At 40.3% G+C, this 15,000-nt stretch overlaps 2 protein-coding genes across 7 annotated transcripts in view; one reads left to right on the forward strand and one right to left on the reverse strand.

The window, feature by feature from the left end:
- The window catches only part of LOC119597771, a 14,912-nt gene extending 11,336 nt beyond the window's left edge, over window positions 1-3,576 (forward strand). The window contains exons 3-4 of the mRNA XM_037947396.1: window positions 1-129; window positions 476-3,576. The exon at window positions 1-129 is cut by the window's left edge and continues 53 nt beyond it. Of these exons, the coding sequence (XP_037803324.1) occupies window positions 1-129; window positions 476-1,499 (1,153 nt within the window). The 3' untranslated portion in view covers window positions 1,500-3,576. The remainder of the gene's footprint in view (window positions 130-475) is intronic.
- Window positions 3,577-6,965: 3,389 nt separating this feature from the next.
- The window catches only part of LOC119597772 (tyrosine-protein kinase Abl-like), a 206,230-nt gene continuing 198,195 nt past the window's right edge, over window positions 6,966-15,000 (reverse strand). For 5 of the 6 annotated variants that reach the window (XM_037947402.1, XM_037947400.1, XM_037947401.1 and 2 more), the window contains 2 exons: window positions 12,235-12,412; window positions 6,966-11,904 (listed from right to left, as the gene is read on the reverse strand). In XM_037947402.1, the coding sequence (XP_037803330.1) occupies window positions 9,054-11,904; window positions 12,235-12,412 (3,029 nt within the window). In that variant the 3' untranslated portion in view covers window positions 6,966-9,053. The remainder of the gene's footprint in view (window positions 11,905-12,234; window positions 12,413-15,000) is intronic. The other variant, XM_037947403.1, reaches the window with a different exon arrangement.

Raw genomic sequence — 15,000 nt, forward strand, 5'->3', positions numbered from 1 at the left:
TCCTCGCTTGCTCACCCAGAGGCGCCACGTCGTTCTTCGAAAGAACCTCACCCTCCAGCATGACGACATCGAGTACTGGGGCGTCTACCTGCTCGAGGGATCCAGTTTCTCTCTCTCCTCGTGTGCAAGGCGAGTGAAAAGAGTTTTTTTATGGTTGTGTTGTATTGGAATTGTTTTAATTAAAGGGTGATTAGAATTTTTTTTCCTCAATTTCTTTCACGCTCGTTTTCTCGCTCGATCTCTTGCTCTAATTTCAGTTTAGTCTTTACGTTGTGTTTAGTTTTTTTTTTTCTCACTCTAAGCTGATTTCTTTTGGATTATGTTTTAGATGTTATATGTTGTAACCCACGGGAACTTTTATTTTATTTATTGTGTTGAATTCAAGGAATTTCAAAGCTCACACCTGATCCTCAACAAATAATGTCGTTTCATATCACACCTTTTCCAATAAAATGACCTTTCGTGTTCTCGCCAGATGGCCCGGCGGTACCCTGCTGGTGGTTGAGGGAGAGGAGAACCTGCGAAAGTGCTTCTACAAGGAGCAGAAGCTGGAGAACGAGCTCAACGGCGGAACGAAACCGCTGAAGCCCGTTTACCACGGAGACACCGATGCCGAGCCCGACGACGGCCGGAGGGACGAAGACAACGACGAGGACGAGGACGACGGTGGCGAGGTCTTCGACGACGACCACGAGCACGACCTGCGTCTTCTGGAGGCTGACGACGGCGAGGAGAGAGAGATCGAAGGCAACGGCGACGGGGTGGATCTCACGCCCTCCCTGAGCCATCCCAAGAACCTGAGGGCGCGCAAGAACGAGATGGGCAAGGCGGGCCCCTCGAAGCGCAAGCCCAGGAAGGGCAAGAAGCACAGGAAGGACAAGAAGAACGAGACGCGCCGAGGGCGGTCCCGGAGGTCGCGCCTCGTGGAGCGGGTCCGCCGCAGCAGCCCCGCCTTCGACGACAACCGGGAGATCACGCTGTCGGAGAAGTTGGAGATCCTGCACAGGCTGAACGACACGGTGGACATCACGTCGGGCAACTCCTCGTTCTCGAGCAGCGAAGAGTTCCTGGAGCAGTGCAAGGACACCATCCTGACGGTGGACCTCTCGCCCTTCGTCGACTGCCGGGACCGCATGGACAGCATGAACCTCGGCAGCGACGGCCAGTGGACGTTCAGAATCAACAAGACGGACTACTATTACTTCATCTTCACTTCGGACAACTCCATCGAGCTGAACCTCCTGGACTTCAACCTCGACCTGCAGCGCGCGATGTACGACGTGAGCTCTCCGCTGGACACCTGCCGGAACGCCACGGAGTGCGTGTTCCCCCTGGCCTTCACCCAGGAGGAGGCCGTCGTGGTCGAGGTCCCGGCGCAGGAGCGACTCCAAGAACTGCACTCCTTCGAGGTGACCACCACCTGCCAGCCGCGAGTGCCCGTCTACATGGTGTTCATCCTGCTCGTTCCCTTCATCATCTTGCTGTTCGCTTTCCAGTGATTTCTCTCCCTTTTTTAGTGTTTTTGTTTTCGAATTTTCAAGCAGAAGCATAAATGATCGTTTGTTCGTCCCTTCCGTCCTACTGAAATGGCAAAGGTGCAGTGTTCGAAGTGACGCTGCGGACTATATCAGTGTCAGAGAAATAAGAGAATTGATTGTGGCATTGCAAAGTTGCAGCAGATGTTGCAAGCAAGCGGTGTTTTTAAAAGGCATGCATTAAAAAAAAAACTTACCGTAGTGTATAATATAAACGAGAATGCAGGATGTAGTGGATTTTCCCCCCTTGAGTTTAAAAAAAAACTAAAAGTGACTCTGGGTAGGACAAAACCAGTGTCGTTTAATTGGGAGTAACAAAGGCCTAGAAGAGAACAGGAAGGCGGCGCGGAAGGCGTGTCCGGCGGGGCTTGGAGGAGGCACCTGGCATTATCCCTCCCTCGCCTCCCGTCGCCCGAGGCCGGCCACGCGCCTGCACAAAGCTATCTGCCAAAACATGTGCTTCTCGAATCGCCTTTAAACTAGTCATTTCCTCCCAGAGGTCAGTGACGCCTGGCTCAGAGTTCACTTTGACGGCGGTAATGACGAACGATCGTGGCACTGGTGCCACTTCGGTCGCGTGTTGTAAATACCTATCCTCCTCGATGTGTGATATCATGATGTTCTCTTTTAGACTCGATCAAACGAGTAAATACAAAGTGATCTTGTAGTGAGCTCTGGTTCCCTGAAAACCTAAAAAAAAAAAAGATTGTGGAGTGCAACTCTGAAATGAATCCATATTCAGATAATTTAAAGTTTAGATGTAAACTACTACTATTACTTTTACTACCACCACTTTTACTATCACTAATAGTATTACTCCAACTGTTATTTCATTCAATGCTGTCACGATCATATGGCATCCTAAAATCATTAATAGTCTTAAATTTGTTTTTGAATCCATGTTTGCTATGCATTTCCGAGAACAATGAGGGCATGTGATTGCCATATAGTATTAGGCTGATTATGAAGTCTTTCCCATAAACGTGTGCAAGGTGTGTTTTGGTATCTGTAGGTGTTTGCCTGGATTTATGTCACCCTTTGAGTGTCATCTGTATTTTTATTTTTATTTCTTTCCTTCTTTCTTGTTTTTTTTTTTCTTTTTCTTTTTCTTGTTACGATATGATTGGGTCGTTTCCAGTATCGGAAAGGCTGTAAGTGCGACACGCTTACAACCTTGTAAAAAAATATATAAATATTCCATACACTGTGATTGTGGACATTCTTGCTTGATGACTCGATGCAGATTTGCTATCTGATCTTGGAATTGTTAAAAACACGTACAGAATACTTTTCTTGATACTAGCAAGTGATGTAGGCTTTTGTCATTTCAAGGTAACTGAGTATTTGGTCTGCCCATTTAATCCACCGCTACTGTAGCACTCGCCAAAAATAAGTATATTAATAATTCCAAGGGATAAAGCTACAGTACGTGTGAAAATGCCCTCGATATGCCGGTCTGTTGGTAGTCTAATATTGGGGTAGTTTTGTACATCTGCTCTGTCACACAGAGTAGTTATGCCAACAGATCGAAGGCTGATCTCATTATTACCTCTAAATTTTTCACCCTAAAACAAGTCCAAATTTTGTGATTGATTCATCGATTACTGACTTGTTCTCACTTTTCTTTCAATAGTAAATAGTGCATCTATTTACAAAGGTGGTAGTTGGCGATGTTTTTCGATTAAGGAAAATTAATTATCTCGCTCTTCCGCTTTTCTCTAATATATATTTTTTCAGTAATATGAAGAAAAAAAAATTAGCGTCATTGTGGCGAGATCCAAATCGCCATTTTCATGTGTGACACAAAATTTGTATAGTAATTAAAACCCTCACATGCATTCCACAGATCATTTCTTTATTATTTAGCTTCTTTGCCATGTATTCTGTATGTACACACGGTCTTGCGCACCATGTGACCCCAACATTGTGCCTTGAAGCCAGTACAAATATGTATATATGTGAATGTCATTTGTATTGAATTCTGTTTCTTTGTAAATTATTTTGTACCATTGCTCACGACAAAATATAACTGTTAACAAAAGTGTGATTATCATTCCTAGCCTCTATATATTTATGTATAAAAGCTAAGCTAACAACAACAACAAGACACGTAACTTCCCTTTAATTTGTATGTTACAGCTTTACTGATAATAAAGTATATTCTGTACTGTGGGTCAAAATTTCAGCCGAGTAAATGTTTTTAATATCGAGTAATTACTTAAATTTACACACAAGACACATACTATGAGTTTTTTTTTAGGAAATATGTATAAAAAAAAAGTTTTGAATTCCATGTTTTCCTATGTGAATGGCTCTCAAAATTTTAATCCATTTTATTATCTTGTCAAAAAAATATGCAAGTATTTGTGGAAGGGCTTGCTTTGTAAATCGTTAACGGTTCAAATTTACAAATTTCATAAATGTCTTTCCATGGATTGCATATTTGCCACTTTTCTTACTTTCAACGATAACTTTGGGTTTACTTTCAGTCTCATTTTTCTGATTATTTTTCTCCTTGCAAGCATCATGAAACTCTATTTGTGCTAGAACTAATACTGTGTGCGCGTGTGTGTGTGACATTTCACATACATGAAAATCAGACTCGTAATAAATTATTCATATATAATATATATAATGCACATATGCCATGTTCGTATGCATGTGCCTGTGTTTATCACTAAATAAATATATACACGTTTCTCTTCTCATAAATCCAAACTCAATCTGTGCATCTTCTTTAATGACAAGACAAATGACAAGAAACATAACCGTTTTTCTTTATACCATAATAAAAACACATTACACAAACCAATCCAAACTGACGGGGTATAATGGCAGGCAACAAAATGAAAATAACATAATCTCCAGTTTTCTTTATTTGATTATATTTAAATATGTTTCATAAAAATGTGAGTATACCAGTGTCGGTACCAGAGACGTGAAAGCATCGAAAATAATCACAGAATATGTTGGCAAATAATAAATTACAAAAAAAAAGAATATCCTAGCTGCTTTCTCTCGTCTGTCACTGCAAGTACATCTACAAACACGCCGTCGTCTACTGCACAAAACTAACCTCAACACCACCATCTTCTCCATTTACTATCCATTATCTTCGTACTTCCGGAAGGTCCAAAAATCTACTGAAATCTAGAACGGTTTTTTTTTTTCGAAAATTGGTCCTCCGTGAAAAAGAGACAACAGCTGATATTATATTACAGTCCACTGCATATATACACAACTAGAACTTGTTCTCTTTGCCAGCCTCCCCCCTCCGCAGATGCTGCTTTTTCAATCACTGATATATATGTGTGTGTAGAGAGCTGGTGTGTGTCAGAAAGTGGCTGTTTATACGTGTGTATGTGCGTGCGTTTATGATTGGCCGTGAGTAAATGAGAGAGAGAGAGAGAGAGAGAGAGAGAGAGAGAGAGAGAGAGAGAGAGAGAGAGAGAGAGAGAGAGAGAGAGAGAGAGAGAGAATTTGTCTGATTGGGTGGCAGTAAGAGAACCTGTCTGTAAGAGGTAAGGTGGGTTAGAGTGAGTGCGTGCGTTGGTGCTCTGGTGTGGCTCTGAAAGGATACCTGTAAGAGAGAACCAATGAGGGTGAATGAGTGAGTGAGTGAGTGAGTGAGTGAGTGAGTGAGTGAGTGAGTAGTGTAAATAATTAAATCTGAAAGAAAGAATGAATGAATGAATGATTTATATAAATGAGTAGATGTGTGGTTGAGTGAGTGAGTGAGTGAGTGAGTGAGTGAGTGAGTGAGTGAGTAGTGAGTGAGTGAGTGAGTGAGTGAGAGTGAGAGTGAGAGTGAGAGTGAGAGTGAGAGAGAGAGTGAGAGAGAGTGAGAGAGAGAGTGAGAGGAGAGTGAGAGTGAGAGTGAGAGTGAGAGAGTGAGAGTGAGAGTGAGAGTGTGAGTGTGAGTGTGAGCATGTGCATGTGTGTGTTTATCTCATACAAATATATTCAATCCGACGATGTACCTTTCTGTTGGATAATATACATTTTTTTTTTCTTACACAGATTTGAAAATTCATAACTAAATGTCACCAATGGATCAAACTGGTCATCTACATTAATCCGTACTTCTGACACAATACAATGACAAGATAATATCAAAAATCGCTATTAAGTCCTTTTTGTCTCTCAAAATTAAACATTTCCGCCATGCATAAAAAAACTAAAGTCTTGAAGCCTGCATTATCAAGGTACAACACAATGACCAATTTCAATACAACGAGAACAGTGAATTCTCTCAGACCAGTTTACAGAACGCTACCACAACAGAAAGTGGGATTGATTATCCAACAAGTGTTTTGCCTGAGAAGCTTATAGTATCTACTGGTAGGACCTAAATGAGTCTCTTCTCATAGAAATCACAATAAAAACGCCTATAGGTTTTATATCCATACAAATTGTCCACACAGTGTCCAGAGGAGCTACCTATACATGGGCTTTCTAAAAAGGTCTAGAGGATGCAGAATTTGATCCAAGGGTGTTTGTACGAAAACATTCACATTGTATACTTGCAATGACAAAGCTGCGTGGCGTGGGGAAAAAGGGTGAATTTAAAGCATCCTGGGACAAGGTTCGGCCTGTCGGAATGAGGTGCTGCAACCTGTTTTAAACATTCCTCATCTGATATTCACACTACATTGAATTTCAACTCTCACATAGTGGTGGGGGAGGGGGGAGGACAGCATGTTAGAAAACACACACTGAAAACTCTTGACTTTTTCTTTAATTGTAGTTCATCTTGAAATTCTTAAGAGCACTGCTTAGAGAGTGAGGAGGCCCACGCACGCTCCACAGGAATCCAGCTGAGGGTGATGCTCATTTTTTCCCCGAGGTCTTCATGTAAACCATTAGATACAACGGCAAATTATGACAAGCCAACTGTTGCTGTGCACCTTTAATAAATACTGCTCAAACATCAGATTCTGTGTACCATAAAAAAATTGAAAAAGAATATACATAACTCTGCCCTGTTGATATACTGTAGTTGTTTATACACAAAGACTAAAACTAAATATGAATCTGAAATAAAATGACCATAATGAGAGCAGAAATATTCCAAATGACCACAAATTCATAAGAAATTTTCTGCAACGACAACTTTCTATTTCATTCGTGCCTGTAAAAGCACAGAACTCATTCTACAAGAGAGATTTGAGTTAGCCACTGGATGAGTAATCTTTAAACCTAATTCAGTGTTATTTTCAATTTCAAATTTTAGGAAACTGAAAATGTAATAAATAGATGTTATCAAATAAAGCATTCAAAACTTATCTACATATTAACCACAATGCTTAACTAACAAATATGTTTTATTTTATTAATGGAAAAAAAGATTTTGAAAAATGGGCAAAAACAGAGCTAACTAGATTTTTTTTTCATTTCACTTCATTCCTGGTCAAGAAAGAACTGAATATCTTTTTTTTCTTTTTTTTCATACCCTGATGCAGGCCTAATACTCTCCCTGCAAAATAAGAATCACAAAAAAAAAAAAAAAGTTCCACACTACCTTAAAAATCAAGGTAGTTTCAACGCAAGTCTTTACACATGAAACGACGTGTCAGTCTCTCTCTTTTTTAAACCTTAGTCGTTTGGGAAGGCATCATCATCGTCGTCATCATCATCATCAGCCTGGGAGATACACATACACATTCAACGTGTCTTAACGAGTTGCCAGCTTCATAGGAGGTGACAACTGGGGGGGAGGGGGGGGATGAGACCCTGTTGCAGAGGTGCATTCAGCCTTTTTTGTAGTGTGAAGAATTAAAAACACTTCCCCTTTCAAAAGAGGGGCGTGGGTAAATCTCGTTTAGAAAAAAATAAAATAAAAAATAAAGGCTAAAATATTTTACATTGTGTGTATTATATATAATCATTAAATAAATCGGACCACAAACAGCTGATTATGGTACTCTAGCAACAGATGAGATTACACTCCATCACTCATCTATACTACATATATTTCATAGATTGTTTATACATATTGTCAATTAACCAGATACGTAAGAACACTTAAGTCATCCTTTTTACATAATCGTACAATGTCGTGACATCTTTACAAAATTAAGTTTTCTAAGTGTTGTGCACACAAGAGTGAGCCTGCGAGACATACTAATATCACAAAAGATAAAGCAGAGGATTGCTATTTATAAACACAGCTTTCATCTGTCACATAGGTTTGTTGGCAAGACCTGAAACTCCTCTCTTACTGGAAAAAAAAAGTCACTGAAATATATATTAAGTCCTCCTAATCAAACCATATAATTCATACTCATGCATCAACTGCGCATGATCCTGCATGGTGGAAAAGGAAAGGAGAGTAAAGGAAAGGAAGAACTGAGTTAATTCTGTCATATTACTGACAAATACATTCTTAAAAGACGTCAACAAAAGGAAGCGTACGATGAAAAATGATTGAGACAAACCACAAGCCCCAGGAACATTACGTAGAGGCCCTAAGCACCCATACTGAACTCTATTAACTCTTGGGCCGTGATATTCATCTCTCGGAATACAATGGGTGCAGACAATTGCACGTAGCTGACCTCCGAATATGCAATAAAATCACAAGACTAGCTTTCACATCAAATCGCAACAAATTTGACAGTAGTATGCACATACCAATGACAGACTTCATGAAGGTGGTAAAGTTCAAAATCAAAAGAGCTACATATAATAATAATAATAATAATAATAATAATAATAATAATAATAATAATAATAAAAACAAAAGTCTGCAGCTTCAAAATCAAATGGCAACCAACCTAGGCTACAAAAGCACCCACCATAATTTAACTTTTCCTGCTGCCACCTTCATTTACGTTGATAATTCTTCAGGTTTTGATTAGAATTAACACACCAAATTTATTCTGCATGCAAAAAGCTACCTATGAAACTATTTGTTTACATAATGTACAAATCAAATTTAAAGTATCCTGTTTGTCCCTCTCTATTGTGAACATACCTGGCCAGCACCATGCAGTGTAGCCAAATCACAAGTATTCGCACTAGCATTCACCTTTTTACACAGAATATATAGCGCTCTTGCATACTGGCAAACATGGAACACTTTTGTGGAATAGTTTGTGAAAAGTTCCTGTAACTTGTGAGCATTCAGTAACTCCAGGACAAAATTCATGCTCCATTAAAGGTAGACGCTGGGCAGCAAATTTCTTTCCGAGTCACTAATTTTACAGTGTCTTTCTTTTCTACATCAACCAGCACGTAATCTGAAATTATTTTAAATGCAGGAGTATTGTCGTTTGCACATTCAGAATGAGAATCAACAGCATAAAACTCCTCTAGCATCACCCCAAGGTATGCTGGTATCTTTTCACTTAATTGTCTGGACTTGTGAGCAATGACATTCAATTGTTTTTTTTCTATATCTTTTAATATATCATTAATCTAAAAAGGATTTATCTTTTCGGATTTCCAAAAGGATGTTAAGTTCACAGTAAAAACGTCTTACTCAGAATATCTTACCCAATTACAATAGCTAAAAGCCTAACGCTGAACTGTATTGGTAACATCCCTCACTGTGCTCTCAATTTCTGCAAAGAGCTTTTCATTGTGTTCAATTGAGCGTCCCCCTGCTGAGCGCAGCTGCCTAGTCTGGAGCTCTAGACGGGTTAGAAGTTCTCGCATGTGAAATCGACTCTGAGGTGGAATGTTGTCCATGTATTCCCAACAGGCTTGGTAAAAGTCTAATACCCTTTGTGCTGACTGGATGCAAGCAGCAACCGTGGTGGTGGCTCCCTCCGTTCGCAAGGTTGCCACTGAGGCTTCCACCCCACGGCCTTGCTCCACTAGCCCAGCTTTCTCTGTGCTGCTATTTGAGGAACCACTCACACTGTCACTCGGCAAAGTTCCGCCCGAAGATGTCATACTGGGAGGAGGATTACCAGAGGCATTATCTTTCGACACAGAATCTTTTGTTTCTTTAATTGCTTTACTTTCCTTATTTTCAGAATCCTTGCCCTCCTTCTTCACAGAAATAACTGGCACCGATGGAGGCCTAATAAGGGAGGGGGTGGCATAGATGCCCGCTGGCTTGGGTGGAGGTGGCTTGACTCCAGCAGGTGGAGGAGGTAATTTGAAACTCTTCACTACGGGCTTAACGGGCACGGAGGGCTTTCCATCCACTGGCTTGGCATCCACTTCACTACTGCTGGGTGGCGGCCACACCCTCCGCTCCAGCTTGCCAACCTTGCCCTCGTCTTCAGGAGTCTTTTTCAGAACTGGGGTGTCAGCAACAGAGTCTTTCTCACTTTTAGTTAACTTTGGCAAATCTGGCCGTTTGTTTATACTTGGAGCATATTTGGGACTAGTTTGATTAGGATCAGCCTTGGCCATTTTATCAGCATCTTGCTTCTCCCACAACTTCTTTAAACTACTTATGCTACTTGAGCTAAAACGTTTGGCATCCTCATCTTCACTCACTTTTAAAGAATCACTCTGAACACTATCTCGCTTCTCACTATGAATACTCGTCACACTTTCGCTCATTATATCACTCTTGATTCCCGAGTCACAGCTCCGTTCATTCTTCCCAGCATTATCACTCTTTTTGTTCACTTCACTAAGCACTTGTGAACCATTTTCCTGCTGATCACTTGGAGAGGTGTCATCTCCCACGGCCTTGGTATCGTCCTCTTTAACAATATTGGTTTTTCTTAACTGCGCTCTGAAGTCCATCAAAGTACTGTGAGGATCACTTTCCATGTTAACATTATCATCACCCTTACTAGTGTCTGTTTTCCGAAGCTGAGTTTTAAAATATATTTTTCTCTCCTCTTTCTCTGAACTGCTCTTTTCAAATGTGTTTTTCACTTTCTTCAAATTGGTCTTAAAACCAATTTGATTACTACTGTCTCTTAAATTACTATTGTCAGATTCAATGTTCACTGCATTACCATTATCTAAATGTGGAGTGTCCCCTACTTTGTTGGATTTTTGTCGTAGGCTCTCAAATAACTCCGAGACTAGTTGCACTGCGGGATTCTTCTGGCTTCCAGGTGACGTTTCTCCTCCTGTAACTCCATCTGGACTTGGTTCCTTCTTGTCATCTTTCTGTTCCTTCTTTTCATCAGCCTCCTTCAATTCAGAAACTAATTTTAACTCTAAACTTTCCTTGACTTCATGGTTGATTCCCAAGCCCAGTACAACCTTGGGTTCTTCAGCAGACAGTTCTTCCACACTGCCATCTCTGGAAGCTAACGAGGCAGCATCAACAGATGGAGGGCTACCATCAACTCCTGCAGGAGAAGATGGGGCTTGTCCACTTTCTCCCACTGGAGAGGATGGAGTCTGCATGCCCTCTGTATCAGCTGATGACGATCCTGGACTCTTAGCTGCTGCAGAACTGGACTTCCCCTTGACTTTTGCACTAGACAGGCCTGGACGAGGAGACAGATTCTCTGTAGATTTGAAGCTTTCACATGAATCCGAGGACTGGTCTCGGTGCCTCAGGCTGACTCCAAATCGAGATGCTGGACTTCCTTCACTTGCTTCACCATCTAGACTTGTATCTAGATTAGGCTTTGCTCGCACTGGGGGCTTATCAGCATCTGCATCCCTCATCCTACACCTAGTTACACTTAGTGTAGCCCTGTCTGCCTGTGGGGATTCAGATCCTTCAGCCGCACCTTGCTGAGAGTCCTGCATTGCGGAACTTGGCAACTTTTGTGGACTGACATTGGCAAAGTCTGCCTTTCGTCTAGCTCTCGGTGACGGAATAGGTTTCTGAGCTAGGCGTCTCCTAGACTCTGGAGAGGAGGTGCCTAACCAGCGGTCCGAACCAGGCGGTGGAGGGAACTCCAAGGCTGCTGACTGGTTCTCCTCTATGAAGTCATCTGGTGGAGGAGGCAAATCTAATGGAGGTGGTGGGAATTCTAGGTCAGCCAAGCTGGGCTCTTTATTCCGCTTGTCAGACCGTAAGGGCTGCAAGCGTGGACTTAGCCGTGATATCAAAGGCGACTGTGGCTGGAAACCACTCTGGGTTGAATTGCTGCGAATCATGGATGCAGCATTCTTATCCACAGTGTCCTTCTGCTCTTCTTGATCACCATGCTCATCTTGGTCTTCCGCCTGGTGTTCTGAAGACTGTTCATCTGCTGGAGGAACACCCTGAGACAGGCCACTCTGACGGAGAGATTCAAGATAGGCACCAATCCTCGCACCCTTAGGAAGCGTGCCATAGCGATTGATGGCTCTCTTGACATTATGGACTTCCAAGGCTGCAACGGTGATGTGTCTGCTGCCAATAGTGCCACTCTGGCTCTCAGATTTCTCCATCCTCCCTCGCCGTATTCTGTCTCCACCTGCCTTAGGGTCACGCAACCCACCTGACTTTTGTCTGGAAACAGAAGATGGATTTAAATTTCTGAACATGTTTAAAAAAAGAAAAGGAATTTTCAGAGGAAAGGTATCAGAATATTAGCTCCTGACTTATTTCAATACATAGTGTAATATTAATTATACACATGATGAGTTACATTACCAGTATAAAATAAAAAATGGTTATCAATGGACATTTATGAACCAAACAAAACAAAGCCTGAAAAATAATCACAGCTCACACAAGTTATTGGAAAACTTGTATCCAAATGGCAAAATAGGTCTACCAGCTCCTATCCCATCCAAAAATGTTCCCCAGCTACGTTATGCAACACAGCAAACAACCCACCTAAAGGACTGCAAATGCGGAGGATCGGATCTAAAGGTGGAGTGTGTGGACGTGAGGCCCTGAGTTGTGGGTAAGGACTGTGCCCCGGAGTCTTCGGTGTCGGGCGTTCGCTCTCTCAAGTCACTCTCACTCTCGGCGTCATTGCTGCTCGCCAGATCAGCCAGGTCCTTCTGGATCCCTGGGGGTGGGAAGGACCCTCATGTCAAGCTAAATATCATAGTTGGAGGAATTAGAGTTGTGCAAGACTTGGTTTAAGTACAGATCCATTTAATTATAGATTTTGAAAATAGATATGGTAATCGTTGGGCTAGGAGTTTATGGTTTAGATTCTACTTCTGTTTGTATTTGTGTGAGGATGCAAAAATGTGGGTGTGGGTGTGGGTGTGGGTGTGGGTGTAGGTGTAGGTGTAAGTGTGGGTGTGGGTATGGATGTGGGTATGGATGTGGGTGTGAGTTTTGGCATGTGTGTGAGCATAGATGTAGATGTTTATTAATTCTGCTTATGAATGTGCTACCAAATAAATACACCTGTCCCATATTTAAATGCACGTTCTTCATTATTCTATAATGAAATATTTTGTTCACACTTTCACCAAATATTAACTGCCAAAATGCATATTTTTAGATAATATAAGTGATTATATTATATCCTTATACTCATCTTTGTAGTCTTTCTCTTATTCTCAGATTATTCAGCATCATTCATACATAAATACAGAAAAGTAAGTGCATTATTATGCATTAGTTGATCATACAGAATTTGAGAAGCTTAATTTAAAAATTAAAGGTGTTTGCCTTCTTTATGCTAAAATATAAAACCCTATTAATTCACTCACAACTGGATTTCACAGCACCATACCAAGACATGCTGGGGATGTATCTTGATATAATCTGTTAAGGAAATGAGGCCAAAAATAGGTTTTAAGCCTCCTTTTGAAAGGTTGTTTCTCCTCAGTGAATGCAGCCTAGGCCAGACAGCTTAAAACAGGCTCAATCACACAAGAATTGATAGGACATCACTGCTGCATGAGCGACAGTATTGACATGATAGGTTATCATCCAGTGTGAGTGGGTTAAGTAGGGTATCTTGTATGAGAAGAACTCATTGGGACAATTTTTAAATGAAATTAAATCTCATGATAAGCAATGTATAGAGAGAGCATTCTATCTTTTTTTTAATGACTACAATTTACCATAAACGTAATATGTGTACATTGTACAATCACACTGTGATTGTATTACATCAGAATGTATCTCTGCTACCTTTTCATAAAATAAATAAACTTTAGAATAACAGAAAGACAGAAGCTTCTGATACTTACTATTAATGATAAACACATTCTATCACTTAATTCATTCATCTTAAGATTTCTTTTATCTTTTTCTTCTTTTTTTTTTCTTTCCCTCTCTCTCTCCCTCTCTCTCAGCACATTCATACCAAGTTACACCCGAACTACTTTTCATAGACAGAGGTAACAAAGTCCTTGCATTGGTACTTTATTCTGCATTTGTATCTGTTGGACATAAGTTGATCCATGATTCTTTTCCGCTCTGATCTTCACATCACAAAAAGCAGTTATTTGGTTGAGTTCAAACTTGTAGATAACCAAGTAATTTAATTGCACATTTATCAATCACCTCCAACAATCTGTACCATTAAGTGAAACAATGAAAAGTATCAATTCAGTGTGTATATCTTCTGAGTGAATGTTATACTGGCATATTAAGTGACCTCAATAAGTAAAAAAAAAAAAAAAAAAAAAAAAAAAAAAAAAAAAAAAAAAAAAAAAAAAAAATATAAATATATATATATATATATATATATATATATATATATATATATATATATATAAAATATAAATAGGCAAAGCAAATTTAATCTAAAATGCTTACTCAAATTATGAAAAATGTAAAATAATTCCTTATTCACCCACACAGCTAAGGTGTCTGTACCAATCATTATTTCAATACACGCACAAAAAACTCAGTAATGGTGCATACAAAGATGAATCACAACTACAAGAATTAATGGTGATGTTCCCAATCAGACGAAACTCTCAAAAGGAGATAAAATGCGAAACAGATGGGGTACCGTTTTGCCATCACCTTCTGCTGAGGACTTTGGCCTGACCTGTAACATCACAATTTACTTCTCCTTCATTGCTATGGCAGAATTTCACTTCATCACTGGTTTCACCTCTTATGAATGTTTTACTATTGTCGCTCTCTTTTTAGAAGCACATAAGATTCGTGTCTTATGGAAAGTCATGCACGTATACAGGGACAGGTGTATTATGCCTTTTAAAACATGTTACAGCCAAGATGCAGATTATAATAACTGAAAGCAAGCTGAGAGCTTTGCGGCACTGAGGCCTTCCTGTCTTCTCATGACCAGAGGGCTTTCTATGAAGACATCTGGTCACAAGCCACCTGGTCACGAGAGATCACAAGGACTCAAGTGTCACATTCTCAACTTGCTTAACATGATAAACATAAATGGCCCTAAACTTTTATGGCAATCTATGGTATGTTTATTTGGCAGGGAATAACAAACCAGAAAATATCTATCAAGGCAGTGGTTTTATCAAATAAGAAATGGCATCAGTTTGTACTAAGACTCAACATTTTGTAAACATCTCTTGCATATTGATTTATAAAGTGAAAAGCATTTATTATTATTTGGAACAGAATCAAGTAACTAGCAGTGAGCAAAATGACCTATGCTTTATATATTCTACAGCAATTCAAAAATATCTTTCATTTCCA

The sequence above is a fragment of the Penaeus monodon genome, chromosome 40 (assembly GCF_015228065.2).
Source record: "Penaeus monodon isolate SGIC_2016 chromosome 40, NSTDA_Pmon_1, whole genome shotgun sequence".
Lineage (NCBI taxonomy): Eukaryota > Metazoa > Arthropoda > Malacostraca > Decapoda > Penaeidae > Penaeus > Penaeus monodon.